Source organism: Colobus angolensis, unplaced genomic scaffold (genome assembly GCF_000951035.1).
Source record: "Colobus angolensis palliatus isolate OR3802 unplaced genomic scaffold, Cang.pa_1.0 Scaffold116, whole genome shotgun sequence".
In the NCBI taxonomy this organism is placed as follows: Eukaryota; Metazoa; Chordata; class Mammalia; order Primates; family Cercopithecidae; genus Colobus; species Colobus angolensis.
This window is the reverse complement of record NW_012112697.1, coordinates 5,609,965-5,625,487: the sequence shown is the minus strand read 5'-3', so window position 1 is coordinate 5,625,487 and position 15,523 is coordinate 5,609,965. Positions and strand designations below refer to the sequence as shown.

The 15,523-nt window shown below is 45.1% G+C and overlaps 2 protein-coding genes across 2 annotated transcripts in view; one reads left to right on the top strand and one right to left on the bottom strand.

Moving 5' to 3' along the window:
* LOC105526435 (conserved oligomeric Golgi complex subunit 4-like) overlaps positions 1-7,189 on the bottom strand; it is a 13,560-nt gene extending 6,371 nt beyond the window's left edge. The window contains exons 1-3 of the mRNA XM_011962452.1: positions 7,005-7,189; positions 3,687-3,769; positions 1,969-2,083 (exon numbers count right to left, since the gene is read on the bottom strand). Coding sequence (XP_011817842.1) covers positions 1,969-2,083; positions 3,687-3,769; positions 7,005-7,175 — 369 coding nt within the window. The 5' untranslated portion in view covers positions 7,176-7,189. The remainder of the gene's footprint in view (positions 1-1,968; positions 2,084-3,686; positions 3,770-7,004) is intronic.
* A 232-nt stretch (positions 7,190-7,421) lies between these two features.
* The window catches only part of SF3B3 (splicing factor 3b, subunit 3, 130kDa), a 54,163-nt gene continuing 46,061 nt past the window's right edge, over positions 7,422-15,523 (top strand). The window contains exons 1-3 of the mRNA XM_011962439.1: positions 7,422-7,562; positions 11,944-12,083; positions 14,137-14,463. Of these exons, the coding sequence (XP_011817829.1) occupies positions 12,014-12,083; positions 14,137-14,463 (397 nt within the window). The 5' untranslated portion in view covers positions 7,422-7,562; positions 11,944-12,013. The remainder of the gene's footprint in view (positions 7,563-11,943; positions 12,084-14,136; positions 14,464-15,523) is intronic.

The window sequence follows — 15,523 nt, the reverse complement described above, 5'->3', positions numbered from 1 at the left end:
GGATTACAGGCGTGAGCCACCGCTCCCGGCCTGACTCACATATTAAAGATTTTTTTTTTAAACATGCTTGCTTGTTCTAGAGATATAGTAAGAGAAGACACCCTTGTCTTGTTCCTCATCTTAGCAGGAAAGAATAACATCTTTCACCAGTAAGTATGATGTTAGCTGAGAGTTGTTTTTTTAAAAAAATTTTTGTAGAGATAGGGTCTCACTAGGTTCCAAAGTTTGGTCTAAAACTTCTGGCCTCAAGAGATCCTACTGCTTTGGTCTGCCAAAGTGTTAGGATTACAGGCATGAGCCACCATACCTGGCCAGCTGTGGTTTTTCACAGATGCCCTTAATCAGGCTGAGAAGTTCCCCTCTATTCCAAATTTGTTGAGTGTTTCCACCATGAAAGGGCACAGAATTTTGTCAAATGTTTTCTTCTGAGTCTATAAGGTGATCATGTGTTTTTTGTCCTTTTTTCTATTAATATGGTATATTATTAGGTTGGTGCAAAAGTAATTGTGGTCTTGACCATTACATTTAATTGATTTTCAGATGTTAAATCGACCTTGTCTTCCTAGGATAAATTCCACTTGGCCATAGTATGTAATCCTCTTTATATATTGCTAGACTTGCTTTGCTAGGGTTTTGTTGAGTATCTCTTTTTTTTTTTTTTGGAGACACAGTCTTGCTCTGTCGCCAAGGCTGGAGTGCAGTGGCGTGATCTCAGCTCATTGCAAGCTCCGCCTCCCAGGTTCATGCTGTTCTCCTGCCTCAGCCTCCCGAGTAGCTGGGACTACAGGCGCCTGCCACCACGCCCGGCTAATTTTTTGTATTTTTAATAGAGACAGGGTTTCACTGTGTTAGCCAGGATGGGCTTGATCTCCTGACCTCATGACCACGTGCCTCAGCCTCTCAAAGTGCTGGGATTACAGGTGTGAGCCTCCGTGCCCAGCTTGTTGAGTGCCTTTATGTCTATATTATAAGAGCTACTGGTCTGAAGTTTTCTGTGATATTTTTGTCCGGCTTTGTTATCTCACATTAGATTTCTATTGGAAGGTGCTCTTCTAATATCTAATGTGGTAGCTTTTTGTTTTGTCTTTTTTTTAAAAAATAGAAGCTGGCATTTATTAACTTACTTATTTATTTTTAATTTGCAGCTCCACTCTGCAACTCAGGCTGGAGTACAGTGGCATGACCTTGGCTCACTGCAATCTCTGCTTCTTGGGGTTAAGCGATCCTCCTGCCTTGGCCTCCCAAGTAGCTGGGACTATAGGTGTGCGTCACTATACCTGGCTAATTTTTGTATTTTTTAGTAGAGACAAGGCTTCGCCATGTTGCCTAGGCTGTTCTCAAACTCCTGGACTCAAGAGATCAGCCTGCCTCAATTTCCTAAAGTGCTGGGATACAAGTGTGCACCACCATGCCCAGCTAATTTTTGTATTTTTTGTAGAGACAGGGTTCTCCCACGTTGCCCAGGCTGGTTTTGAACTCCTGGGCTCAAGCAATCCTCCTGTTTTGGCCTCCTAAAGTGATGGGATTATAGGTGTGAGTCACCACGCACAGCCCCATTGACATTTTGATGTTTGAGTTAGTAGAGGGCAGTAAAGAAGCTACTGGCCAGGCAAGGTGGCTCACACCTGCAATCCCAGCATGCTGGGAGGCCGAGGAGGGCAGATCACCTGAGGTCAGGAGTTTGAGGCCAGCCTGGCCAACACGGCGAAAGGCAGAAGGATAACCTGAGCCCAGGGGTTCAGGATCAGCCCGGGCAACATGGCAAAACCCCATCTCTAAAAAAAAATACAAAAACTAGCTGGGCGTGGTGGTGGATGTCTGTAGTCCTAGTTCCTCAGGAGGCTGAAGTGGGAAAAGTGCTTGAGCCCAGGAAGTTGGGGCTGTAGTGAGCTGTGATTGCACTACTGCACTCCAGCCTGGGTGACAGAGCAAGACCCTGTCTCAAAAAAGAAAAGCTCGATGTATTACCTTAGCCAGGTCAAGCTGACGAACTTTGCTGGACACATTCTCAGCCAGGTTGCAGGTAAAGGTGATCATTCCAGCCAGCTGCTTTGCATCTCCCTCAATCAGCTGCAGGTTAGGACTAGAGAAACACATAGTCAGCATACACATAACCACAGGGCAGAGGGTTAGAGATAGAAACTTTTCTTTGCATATGGACACTGTGTCTTCTACTTCTTTCATACCTACCTATAACTCTTAGCTCGGTTTGCTCTGCACTCAGCTTTTTCTCAAGAATGTTTAACTGTAAACTCAGACCTATGCTTGATAAAAAATTAACTCTCTTTTTTTTTTTATTTGAGACAGAGTCTTGCTCTGTCGCCAGGCTGGAGTGTAGTGGCGTGATCTCGGCTCACTGCAACCTCTGCCGTCCAGGTTCAAGCGATTCTCGTGTCTCAGCCTCCTGAATAGCTGGGACTACAGGCGTGTGCCACCAACCCCAGCTAATTTTTGTATTTTTAGTAGAGACGTGCTTTCACCAAGTTGGCCAGGAGATGTTCTTGATCTCTTGACCTTGTGATCCACCTGCCTCAACCTCCCAAAGTGCTGGGATTATAGGTGTGAGCCACTGTGTCTGGCCAAAATTAACTTCTAAAACCAATAAAGACACCCGTAAATAGGTACAACCAAAGAATTAGAGAACAAATTATCTCAATTGCTAAGTGAGCATAAGATGCACTAACCAGTACTCTGTGAGAGGATGGTGAGATCAAAGAACAACTTGTTTTTTTTTTGAGACAGGTTCTCACTCTGCCACCCAGGCTAGAGTGCAGTGGCATGATCACAGCTCACTGCAGTTTCCAACTTCTGGGCTCGAATGATCCTCCTGTCTCAGTCTCCTGAGTAGCTGAGACTACAGGCGCACAACACCATGCCCAACTAATTTATTTATTTATTTATTTTTATTTTCTGTTTTTGAGACAGGGTCAAAAGTGATCCTCTAGATGTGGCCTCCCAAAGTGCTGGGATTACAAGCATAAGCCACTACCCCCAGCCAAAGAACAATTTTTATGACTAACAAATATACCTAGTTTATAAAAATGCTGGTTCTCAGGTTGGCACAGTGGCTTATGCCTGTAATCCTAGTACTTTGGGAGGCCAGGCAGGTGGATCACTTGAGGTCAGGAGTTTGAGACCAGCCTGGCCAACATGGTGAAACCCTGTCCCTACTAAAAATACAAAAATTAGCTGGGCATGGTAGCACATGCCTGGAATCCCAGCTACTCGAGAGGCTGAGGCAAGAGAATTGCTTGAACCCGGGAGGCAGAGGTTGCACTGAGCCGAGATTGTACCACTGCACTCCAGCTTGGGGGACAAGAATGAAGCTCCATTTCAAAAAAAAAAAAAGGTGGTTCTCACACTTGGGCTGTGCATTAGAATCACTTGGTAGGCTTGTTAAAATACATCTTCCTGGACCCCAGCCCTAGAGTTTCTGATTTTGTAAGTTTGGTGTGGGGCCCTAGGATTTGCAAGAATCTAACAAGGTTTGATGCTGGTACTGCTGGTCCAAGGACTCTTTGAAAACCATTGAACTAATACCCTTAGTTGTTCACTTTATCTTGAGATAATACCCTTTATATTTCAAGCTCAACTGGTGTTTATAACAGAAAGTTTAAAAAATGGTCACTTGTCCAATTGACCCTGTTGGAATTTACATTAGCTCTTTCTGAGATGCACAGACTCACCCCATTCGGTGGAGAGTGACCATCTTACTTTCAATGCTGTTTTGCTGTTCCAAAAGAGCATCCAGCTCTTTCTCCACCACTTTCTGAAACACAGAGAAACATCCTGTCAGCAGAATCATCAGAAGGAACCTTAAGAGTTACCTAATCCAATCACTTAGCTGAAGGGTGAATCGCATTTCCAAATCCTTTTTTCCTTCCGGTATGCTCTCCTTAGACTTTAACAATGCTTCATTTTGCACTTACGTTGCATGATTGATATCTTACATGTATCTTATTCCATCTGGCAGATGAGCACCATAATGGGCAGAAATAAACTTTTAGTCAGTATCATTAGCATAGTGCCTAATACAGGAAGGCATTTAAAATACAATGCCTGGCCAGCACTGGATCCCAAAGTAATCCCAGCACTTTGGGAGGCCCAGGTGGACGGATCACCTGAGGTCAGGAGTTCATGACCAGCCTGGCCAACATGCTGAAACCCTGTCTCTACTAAAAATACAAAATTAGCTGGGTGTGGTGGTGGGGGCCTGTAATCCCAGCTACACGGGAGGCTGAGGTAGGAAATCACTTGAATCTGGGAGGTGGAGGTTGCAGTGAGCTGAGATTGCGCCATTTCACTCCAACCTGGGCAACAAGAGTGAAATGCCGTCTCAAAAAAAAAAAAAAAAAAAAGCCTAAACAAATGAAATTTCCAGTGACAGTTACCAAAAATTTTCTTCTTGGTGCATAGTCAGTAGCCAGAGGTTATAAATCTAATTCTCTCTCATTCAAGCCATTTACTGTGCAACCTCAATTAATGTAACATTTTTTGCTTCGGTTTTTTCATCTGTAAAACAGGGATAGCAAAACATATCTCATTAGGCTGTTGAATTAGTCAAACAGGAAACCACACAAAGTGCTTAACATGGTATGTGGCATATAGTTCAACAATAGCCATTAAAATTAACCATACTTTTTTTTTTGGAGGGGGGGCTCAAGCGCTCTTCCTACCTCAGCCTCCCAAATAGCTGTGACTATTGGCATGCACAATCATGGTCCACTGTTTAATTTTTTGTAGTGACGAGGTCTGACTATATTACCCAGGATGGTCTCCAACTCATGGGCTCAAGCTATCTGCCCATCTCAGCCTCCCAAATAACTGGGATTAGAGGCGTGAGCCACTTGTGCCTAGCAGGCTATCCTTTTTTTTTTTTTTTGTCCAGGCTGGAGTGAAGTGGCATGATCTTGGCTCACTGCCACTTCTGCCCCCCGGGGTTCAAGCGATTCTCATGCGTCAGCCTCCCGAGTAGCTGGGATTATAGGCGCCCACCACCACACCCAGCTAACTTTTGCATTTTTAGTAGAGACTAACATGGTTTCGCCATGTTGGCCAGGTTGGTCTCAAACTCCTGACCTCAGGTGATCCACCCGCCTCAGCCTCCCAAAGTGCTGGGGTTACAGGTGGGAGCCAACACGCCCAGCCATATACATTTTTTGTTGTTGTTTGTCTCGCTCTGTCGCCCAGGCGGTAGTGCACTGGCACGATCTCAGCTCATTGCAACCTCTGCCTCCCGGGTTCGCGCCATTCTCCTGCCTCAGCCTCCTGAACACCTGGGACTACAGGTGCCCACCACCACGCCTGGCTAATTTTTTGTATTTTTAGTAGAGACGGGATTTCACCATGTTAGCCAGGTTGGTCTCGATCTCCTGACCTTGTGATCCGCCCGCCTCTGCCTCCCAAAGTGCTGGGATTACAGGCGTGAGCTACTGCACCCAGCCAGCCATATACATTTTTATTAAAATCGTTCAGTAGGTTCCAGAGGGAGACCTCCTCTTGACAGTCATCAAATACAAATACAGAATTTACATTATTTTGTCTGTAGGATTTCCATAATTTACCACCCAACATATTGAATGACTGAATGAATGCAAGCTTAGGAATGTTAAGTCAAGATACTAAATATATATACATAGATACTAAAAATACGTGTGTGTATATATATACATTTTGAGACAGAATTTCGCTCTTGTTGCCCAGGCTGGAGTGTAATGGCACTATCTTGGTTCACTGCAATCTCCACCTCCCAGGTTCAAGCGATTCTCCTGCCTCAGCCTCCCGAGTAGCTGGGATTACAGGCATGCGTCACCATGCCCAGCTAATTTTGTATTTTTAGTAAAGACCGGTTTTCACCACATTGGTCATGCTAGTCTTGAACTCCTGACCTCAGGTGATCCTCTCGTCCTGGCCTCCCAAAGCGCTGGGATTGCAGGTGTGAGCCACCGCGCCCAGTAAGATACTAAATTTTAGAACACATATTGCTGAGGCCAGACAAAAAAAAAAACCCACACACTAAACTAGCCAGGCATGGTGGTGTGTGCCTATAGTTTCATCCACTCTGATTGCAGCACCACAGCACTCCAGCTTGCGCAACAGAGAGCGGCCCTGTTTCTAAAAATAACAAAACAAAAACACCATACACATATTGCTGAAAATGTATCAGAAACTGCTGTAGTGCAAATTTACACTTGAAAATACTCAAAGATATCAACGATCCCCTCTCCCTCAGGCTGAAACCGCCTTTCGTGCTCAACTTTGCTAAAAGTTTGGTCTTAGATTAGAGCTTAGATCTCTTTTGACTGGTAAGGAACCCAACTGACATTTGAAAGTGAATTGACAGCATCGAGTTGTCACTGAAAATTAAAGGAGACGGAAGATAGAACGTTATGAACTGGAGAATCTAGTCCACACGCCTCATTTGATAAAATGCCAAGAATACAAGAGATGAACTGACCTGTCCAAGATTAGAGAACTGTGCCTGAGTGTTAAAAGCTCAAACCTCTACAAAGATGTGCATTTGACCGAAACGCTAAAATCACACCCCCAAATCACTCCCCACAAGGGGAAGTCTTAAAACGGTTCAAGAAGTTTACCTGCAAAGAATTCCCTCTTAAATAACAGGATGAAAGCGTTTCATAATTTTTAAATTAAACCAATGCAAAAGGGCGCTTATTACTTTGAGAACCAAGCACTTTGGCAAATATTCTCGGACTAACTTTACTCCCGTGGAGAAACTGGTGATCATGGATCAGGAAAATCAATGGGGGTCTAGGCAGGAGAGGCTGCAGATCGCCCAGATATCAGGGAAAACAAGCTCGGCGCGTCCGACAGCGTGAAAAGAGTTGACAGGTCTACTCATATACCCGACTACGCTTCCGCTTCTTTGTTTTCCCGCTTTTTTGTATTCCCCAGCAAGGAGAGCTTCCCACAGCCCGGATTCCCCGACTGAAGGCTCCCACTCCCTAGATCCTCCATGAAAAAGAAGAGGCTCGGCCCCGCACCTCCTCGCCGCAGAGCCGTTCGTATACAGCCTCCAGCTCCTGCAGCTCTGTCAAGGAGCGAATGAGCTCAGCGGAGATTTCGGAGCAGCCGCCACCTCCCACCCCCTCAGACGGCGGCTGCACCCCTGACAACTTCAGAGGCGAATTAAGGTCCGCCATCTTGGTCCGCATCCGGCACTTCCTGTCCCTCGAGGCCCCCTCTTTGTTGGCGCCTCTTTGGGGCAGCCCACAGAAGTGCCCAATGAATGCCTGTGTTTTTGTTTTTTTTTAAAGTCTACTTCTAAAAACCTAATAATTTTCTGTTCTCCTGGAAAAAGCAAAGCAATAAAGCATGTTTAAATAATTTTTAATGCGATGTGGAAGCAAGACGGAAGCATTTTTAAAAATTTATATATATTCTTCAGGCGCGGGTTGGGTGCCTTTTTCCGCCGCGCGCCACCGGAATGCCCCTGTCTTGCGATCTAATGGCGGACGCCAGTATGTTGGAGTTGGTGGTGGCTTAAGTTTTGAAGGGAGGTAGCATCCGTCGGATATCCACACCATCCTTCTCGCTGCACGGTAAAAAAAACAGCCTGGGGACTTCCCCGGGCCCGGGGAGGCAGAGAGCGGCCGTATGGAAGGGGGGCCCGAGTCTTTGGCGGGGGTCACGGGCAGTCTAGGCCCGAGAGGTTCGAGGCTGGGGACCAGGAGGAGGTGCAGAGGGATGGTTGGGGCGCGAAAACGGCTTCCTGCAATCATTTGTCGCTTCCATCCACAGGGTGGAAACATGTCCTAGCTTAAAATAGGGCTCGTGGAGATTGCTTTTAACTTCTGGGGTCTCTGATACGGGGGAGATGTGACAAGCAGCGGGAGGCATGGATATCTCCCTCTGGGTAGAGTAAATGGTACACCGATGGGAAGGTGGAATGATGGAGCGTGTTAAAAGCATAAATAACGGAAACAGTCTTCAGAACCAAGACTCCAGTTTGAATTTGTATTTTGGTAGTTCGGCAACTTATCTCCTCCCCTGAGCCTCTATTTTCTCATTTGCGAAATGGAGGATAGAGTTTAAATGCGATGATGTTTCTTTGGAGGATGGAGAAGATGCAGTGAGCAGTCATACAAGCTTTTTGTAATAATGGTAAAGAGACGTGGGGGGAGTTTTTTGTTTTGTTTTGTTTTTGAGACGGAGTCTTGCTCTGTCTCCCGGACTGGAGTGCAGTGGCGCGATTTCGGCTCGCTGCATCTCTGCCTCCTGGGTTCCAGCGATTCTCCTGCGTCAGCCTCCCGAGTAGACTACCTGGGATTACAGGCGCGTGCCACCACGCCCGGCTGATTTTTGTATTTTTAGTAGAGATGGGGTTTCACCATGTTGGCCAGGCTGGTCTCGAACTCCTGACCTCAGGCGATCCAGCCACCTCGGCCTCCCAAAGTGCTGGGATTACAGGCGTGAGCCACCGCCCCCAGCCCAGACATAGGGAAGTTTTAAAGCTTAACAAATTTATCTGGTATACGTTTTTTGTTTGTTTGCTTTGTTTTTGAGACGAAGTTTCATTGTCGCCCAGGCTGGAGTGCAACGGGGTGATCTCGGCTTATTGCAGCCTCCCCCTCCCAGGTTCTAGCTGTTCTCGCGCCTCTCAGCCTCCCCAGTAGCTGGGATTAAAGTCGTGTGCCACCACGCCCGGCTAGTTTTTGCATTTTTAGTAGTGGGGTTTTCACCGTGTTGGCCAGGTTGGTCTCGAACTCCTGACCTCAAGTGACCCATCTGCCTCGGCCTCCCAAAGTGCTGGGATTACAGGCGTGGGCCACCGTGCCTAGCCTGGTATATAGTTTTTCTAGTACTGGACTCATCCTCCGAAATGCACCTTCCTCCAAGACCCAAGATTAAGGTGTCGCTGGAGAACCTGAATCCAGCTAGGTTTGGGAAAAATGAATTCCAAAGGTTTGTAATGGATTGAATCAGTTATAAGGAAAGGGGAAAGTAGACTGTTCTCGTCAGCTACAAAATATGAAAAGTAACGAGGGGGAGCTGTTCAAGGATTCGGAAGCAGCTCCTGGCTTCCTCTCTCGCTTTTTTGGTTGATTGTTCTCTCCACTCCCTGGTCTTTCAACCTCGGTCCTTTTCGTTTGCCTTTTCCTGTGGTCCTAGAACATTAAAGATGTCCCTTGGTCTCAAGAGAAAATTTTATATCCCTTAGGACCCATTTCTAGCCTGGAGGATTGATCTTGCCACCCTGCTTTTGCCCAGCCCAGAAATAGTAGTTATTTATGAAGACGTTTCCTCCTAATTCTCTCCTCGTTTAACAATAAAATCAAATCTGTATGTTAATTCTATACCAATGACGTTGGATTTCTCAAGATCCCTTGCTTTTTTTTTTGAGACGAGGTCTCACTCTGTTGCCCAGGCCTGAGTGCAGTGTCGCCATCCTGGCTCACTGCAACCTCCACCTCCCAGGCTCAAGTGATCCTCCCACCTCAACCTTCCAAGTAGCTGAGACCGCAGATGCGCACCACCAACACCTGGCTAATTTTTTGTATTTTTGGTAGAGATGGGGTTTCCCTGTGTTGCCTAGGCTGGTCTGGAACTCCTGAGCTCCTGAGCTCAGGCAGTCCGCCCATCTTGGCCTCCCAAGGTCAAGTGAGCCACCATGGCTGGTCTCCTATGCTTTTGTTTATAAATAATTGCACTGGGGAAAAATAGTTTATTTTGTAGTGGTATCTATAGGTATAGTTTTGGGTAATTATGGCAGAGTGGCAGAGGTACAGTTTGTGCTGTCTTCAGTCCTATTTGCTGAGAAAGAATCCTTTTCTGTGACTTTATACTTCTTTAGGAAGGCCGCCTCCTGATGTAGTAGAAATGGTTTTGTTTTAGTTTTTGGTGATGAGTAAGTTGAAATTTTAAATTCTAATCAATCCTTGAATAAACAATCATATAAGAGATGCAAATGAAAAGTACACTTAATAAACCAGTTTTCTTCTGTTAGATTAGCAAAGGTCAAGTCTTAACCATTTTGGCTGGTTGTGGGGAAATGGGGACTCATACATTGCTGGACATGTAATTGGAAGTCTCTTTGAAAGGCAATTCAGCAGTACCTAACAACTTTTCAAATGTATGAATCCCTCAATCCAACAGTTCCACTTACAGGAATTAATTTTAGAGACATACGAGCATATGAATGACCTACATACAAGGGACTTTCTTTGTAGCAGTATTCGTAATAGCAAGAGATTGGAAACACCTGAATGTTAGGTAGGCTATTGGCTAAATGAATTATAATATGCCCATTCATTGGAATACTCTGAAACTGCAAAGTAAGAATGAGATAGCCCTTTGTTTATTGTGCAGATAAAGTAATACGAAATAAGGTGCAATGTAGTGTGAGTGTATAAAATACAGTACCCAACCCTTGGTTAAAGGTTAAAAAGGGTTAATAAAGTGCAGTATAAGCCAGGTGCTGTAGCCCCAGCTCCTTGGAAGACTGAGGTGGGAGATCACTTGAGCACAGGAGTTTGAAGCCAACCTGCCCAGCATAGTGAAACCCTGTCTTTACGGTATAAATATATGTTCTTATTTGTATATATAAAAAATATCTGAACGGATACGTTATAACTTGGTAAAATAGATTCCCCCAGGGAGAACTGGATGGCTAGGGAATGGGTTGGAGGGAGCTTTTTGCTGTGCTTTTGCGTGCTGAATTATGTTAATGTATAGCTTATTGGGATACAAGTAAACAGAGGTACTTAGTTCTTGTGACAAGTTGCCTAATACTGCATTAATGTTACAGATTCCAGCTTGCAACATTTTCACCATTTGTTAAGTGACCTTGGGCAGGTGATTTAATCTCTGCACTTGAGTTTTCTTAAAGTATAATACTGCAATTTAATAGGATTCTTGTGAGGTTAAAGGCAAAATATATGGCATCTTGACTTGTCTTTTAGAGGGCGTTCTTAATTAAAAGTATGTTGTTTGTTTGTTTATTTATTTATTTATTTATTTATTTTTTGAGACGGAGTCTCGCTCTGTCGCCCAGGTTGGAGTGCAGTGGCCGGATCTCAGCTCACTGCAAGCTCCGCCTCCCGGGTTTACGCCATTCTCCTGCCTCAGCCTCCCGAGTAGCTGGGACTACAGGCTCCAGCCACCTCGCCCGGCTAGCTTTTTGTATTTTTTAGTAGAGACGGGGTTTCACCGTGTTAGCCAGGATGGTCTCGATCTCCTGACCTCGTGATCCGCCCGTCTCGGCCTCCCAAAGTGCTGGGATTACAGGCTTGAGCCACCGCACCCGGCCTGTTTATTTATTTTTTTGAGACAAAGTCTCATTCTGTAGCCCAGGCTGGACTGCAGTGGCACCATTTTAGCTCACCACAACCTCCGCCTCCTGGGTACCGGTTCAAGCAATTTTCCTGCCTCCGCCTCCTGAGTAGCTCATATTATAGGCACTCGCCACCATGCCCAGCTAATTTTTGTATTTTTAGTAGAGACAGGGTTTCACCATGTTGGCCAGGCTGGTCTTGAACTCCTGACCTCATGACCCACCTGCCTCGGCCTCCCAAAGTGCTGGGATTACAGGTGTGAACCACTGTATGTTGTTTCATTTTTTGAAATGGACTCTCACTCTATTGCCCAGGCTGGAGTGCAGCGGCATGATCTCAGCTCACCACAACTTCCGCCTCCCGGGTTCAAGTGATTCTCCTGCCGCAGCCTCCTGAGTAGCTGGGGCTACAGGCACACAGCGTCACGCCCGGCTAATATTTGTATTTTTAGTAGAGACGGGGGTTTCACTATGTTGGCCAGGCTGATCTCGAACTCCTGACCTCGTGAGCCACCGTGCCCGGCCACATATGTTGTTTCTTAATAGGGCTTGCTCTACTGGTTCTGCTGTCTTCATCCAGAATTTCCCATACAGAAATGTCTGTTGAGGTAATAGTCTCCCAGCTATTTTTCTGTTTTCTGTTTCCTTAGCTTTCTTGGACTCGGTACTGTTGGTGTAACCAAGGCCTGGAGGTCTGGGTGACTCAGGTTTCCTGCAACCATGTTTCTGTACAACTTAACCTTGCAGAGAGCCACTGGCATTAGCTTTGCCATTCATGGCAACTTTTCTGGTAAGTTCTCTCGTTACCATCTTTTGAAATTTTAAGTGAATTAATACATATCTTGTTTAGTCTCTTGGGCAGGAAATGTTTTCCATTTATGACAAAGCACTTGGTAAATGCAAACAATTCAGATTATGAGATGAGGTGTTAAGTTCTGGTGCGTTATCTGTTACCTATTTCAGATGCATTTCCTAGCTCACATTGTGCAATGATTCTTGTCAGGGCACACAATTCTTGGCTGCTTATTGCTGTGAGACATACTGAGATGTGTAAGACCTGGTCCTTGATTTTGAATTTGACATCAGGTTGGGTAAAAAGAATGTCTGAAGGTGTTTGTCAGGTTATCAGAGAGTAATTTAAGTAAAGGGAAGGTTGGACCTTGGTTTGGTGCTTGAAGAGATAGAACTTTTGTATGAGAGAAAAGGGAAAGTGCAATTTAGGTAGGGAGTGCTGCCTGTGTGGAAACAGATCATTTGCTGATGTTCACCATGTGGGGGATATTTTTGTAAAGATGGATTAAAGCCAGGTTTGAACTGTGTGAAATTTCAAATATTGGATTAGGAAATATAAATACGAAGTTACTGAAAGCAAGATACTAATCTTTATAAAATAAAAACTTTTTCTTGCCGTTTGCAGATTTAACATTTGTGAGTCAATCCAAGTAATGCAGGAGGTTCATGATTGTGTAGAGTATGACATAATTTTGTTGAGGTTTAAATCTGAATACTTAATGTGTGATACTGAGCAGCAGCCTAACTGACCACACAGCATTCATATTTCATGTTATTTTCTCTGATCCTCATTATGGCTCTTTCTGTGGGTTTGAGGCTTCATTTGGGTAATTTAGTTATTCTTTGCTGCATTTGATTAAGGAAATATATATGTGGGAATTTGGAGATTTGTGACTGACTTCAGTATGCAATGCAATGAATCTCAGCTGGAGTTTGGATAGAATTTTTGAAAGCCCTTTTTTTTTTTCTCCTCGAAACAGAGTCTTGCTCTGTCACCCAGGCTGGAGTGCAGTGGCGTGATCTTGGCTCACTGCAACCTCTGCCTCCTGGGTTCAAGCGATTCTTCTGCCTTAGCCTCCGCATGCGCTGGTACGCCTGGCTAATGTTTCATATTTTTAGTAGAGACGAGGTTTCACCATGTTGACCAGGCTGATCTCGAATTCCTGACCTTGTGATCCACCCACCTTGGCCTCCCAAAGTGCTGGGATTACAGGCATGAGCTACTGTGCCCAGATGAAAGCACATTTTTAATACTAATTTTATCTTTCAGATTCCTTTTCCAATTCAGTCTTCTTTTTTATCTAAAAAGATAGAGAAGTTTTCTTTTCTTTTTTTCTTTTGTTTTGAGACATAGTCTTGCTCTGTCGCCCAGGCTGGGGTACAGTAGTGTAACCTCAGCTCACTGCAACCTCCATCTCCCAGGTTCAAGCGATTCTCCTGAGTAAGCTTCTCAAGTAGCTGGGATTATAGGCACGTACCACCACACCTGGCTGATTTTTGTATTTTTAGTAGAGATGGGGTCCCACCATGTTGGCCGGGCTGGTTTCAAACTCCTGACCTCAAGTGATCTGCCTGCCTCAGCCTTTCAAAGTGCTGGGGCTGGGATTACAGGTGTGAGCCACTGTGCCTGGCCTTTTTTTTTTTTTTTTTTTAAAGGGAAGAGGTCTTGCTGTATTTTCCAGGATGGAGTGCAATGGCAGGATTATAGCCCACTACATTCTCTGAACTCCTGGGTTCAAACTATCCACCCACCGAAGCTTCCCAAGTAGCTGGGACTAGAGGCACATGCCACCACACCTGACTAATTTTTTTTTGAGACGGAGTTTTGCTCTGTTGCTTAGGCCGGAGTGCAGTGGCGCAATCTTGGCTCACTGCAACCTCCACCACCTGGGTTCAAGCGAGTCTCCTGCCTTAGCCTCCCGAGTAGCTGGGATTACAGGCATGCACCACCACACTTGGCTAATTTTTGTATTTTTAGTAGAGACAGGATTTCACCATGGTGGGCAGGCTGGGTTCTGGTTGTTTATGATCTCTATGTTTTGGTGATCCAGGAACCAAACAACAAGAAATTGTTGTTTCCCGTGGGAAGATCTTGGAGCTGCTTCGCCCAGACCCCAACACTGGCAAAGTACATACCCTACTCACTGTGGAAGTATTCGGTGTTATCCGGTCACTCATGGCCTTTAGGCTGACAGGTGGCACCAAAGACTATATTGTAGTTGGCAGTGACTCCGGTCGAATTGTTATCTTGGAATACCAGCCATCTAAGAATATGTTTGAGAAGATTCACCAAGAAACCTTTGGCAAGAGTGGATGCCGTCGCATCGTTCCTGGCCAGTTCTTGGCTGTGGATCCCAAAGGGCGAGCCGTTATGATTAGTAAGTGATTTACTCTACTTGCTGTGTGTGCTTAGTTTAGGATAACAATGCTGTGATCTTGGTGGTGTTCCAGTTCCAGTTAATCACTTACGTGAGTTTGGCATCATGTTTGGATTTACTCTAGGTTTAAAGTTGCGTTTCCTTTTTTTTTTTGAGACGGAGTCTCGCTCTGTCTCCCAGGCTGGAGTGCGGTGGCGTGATCTCGGCTCACTGCAAGCTCCGCCTCCCGGGTTCTCGGCTCACTGCAAGCTCCGCCTCCCGGGTTCCCGCCATTCTCCTGCCTCAGCCTCCCGAGTAGCTGGGAATACAGGCGCCCGCCACCTCGCCCGGCTAGTTTTTTTGTATTTTTTTTTTTAGTAGAGACGGGGTTTCACCATGTTAGCCAGGATGGTCTCTATCTCCTGACCTCGTGATCCGCCCGTCTCGGCCTCCCAAAGTGCTGGGATTACAGGCTTGAGCCACCGCGCCCGGCCGCGTTTCCTTTTTAAAAGAGTTGCATTTTCTTTTAAAACAATGGGAAAAATCTTAACATACCTTTGTACTTCCCATCTGGTTGGAAATGAGTGTTTTTCAGTTTCTTTGTCTTTGGCAAAAAGACTAAAATGAAATGATCTTATGTTATTAGACAATGAATTTAGTTGCCTTCTTCAGCCTGAAGTGATGATTCACATTCATGTCTCTTCTCTGATAAATTTTTGAAGAAAATTTTGTGTATCTGATCAGGCCTCTAGAGGGCAGTCCTCTCTGAGTAGTCATAAAATTGTTAGATCTAATTCAGAGAATAAAACTAATGATAATTTTATGAATGACTGTTTTTCAATATCCGTAAATCTAGGACTCATTAAAAAATTTTGAAGAGTTAGTGGGATATTTAAGATCCGTATTAGGAAAGAGGGGGCCACAATGATGCCATTGTCTTAAAAAAAATTATTTATTTTTAAGAGATGGGTATCTCAGCCGGGCACAGTGGCTATTTATTTTTAAAAGAGATAGGGGGTCTCACCCAGGTGTGGTGACTCATGTCTGTAATTTCCGCAATTTGGGAAGCCGAGGCGGGAGA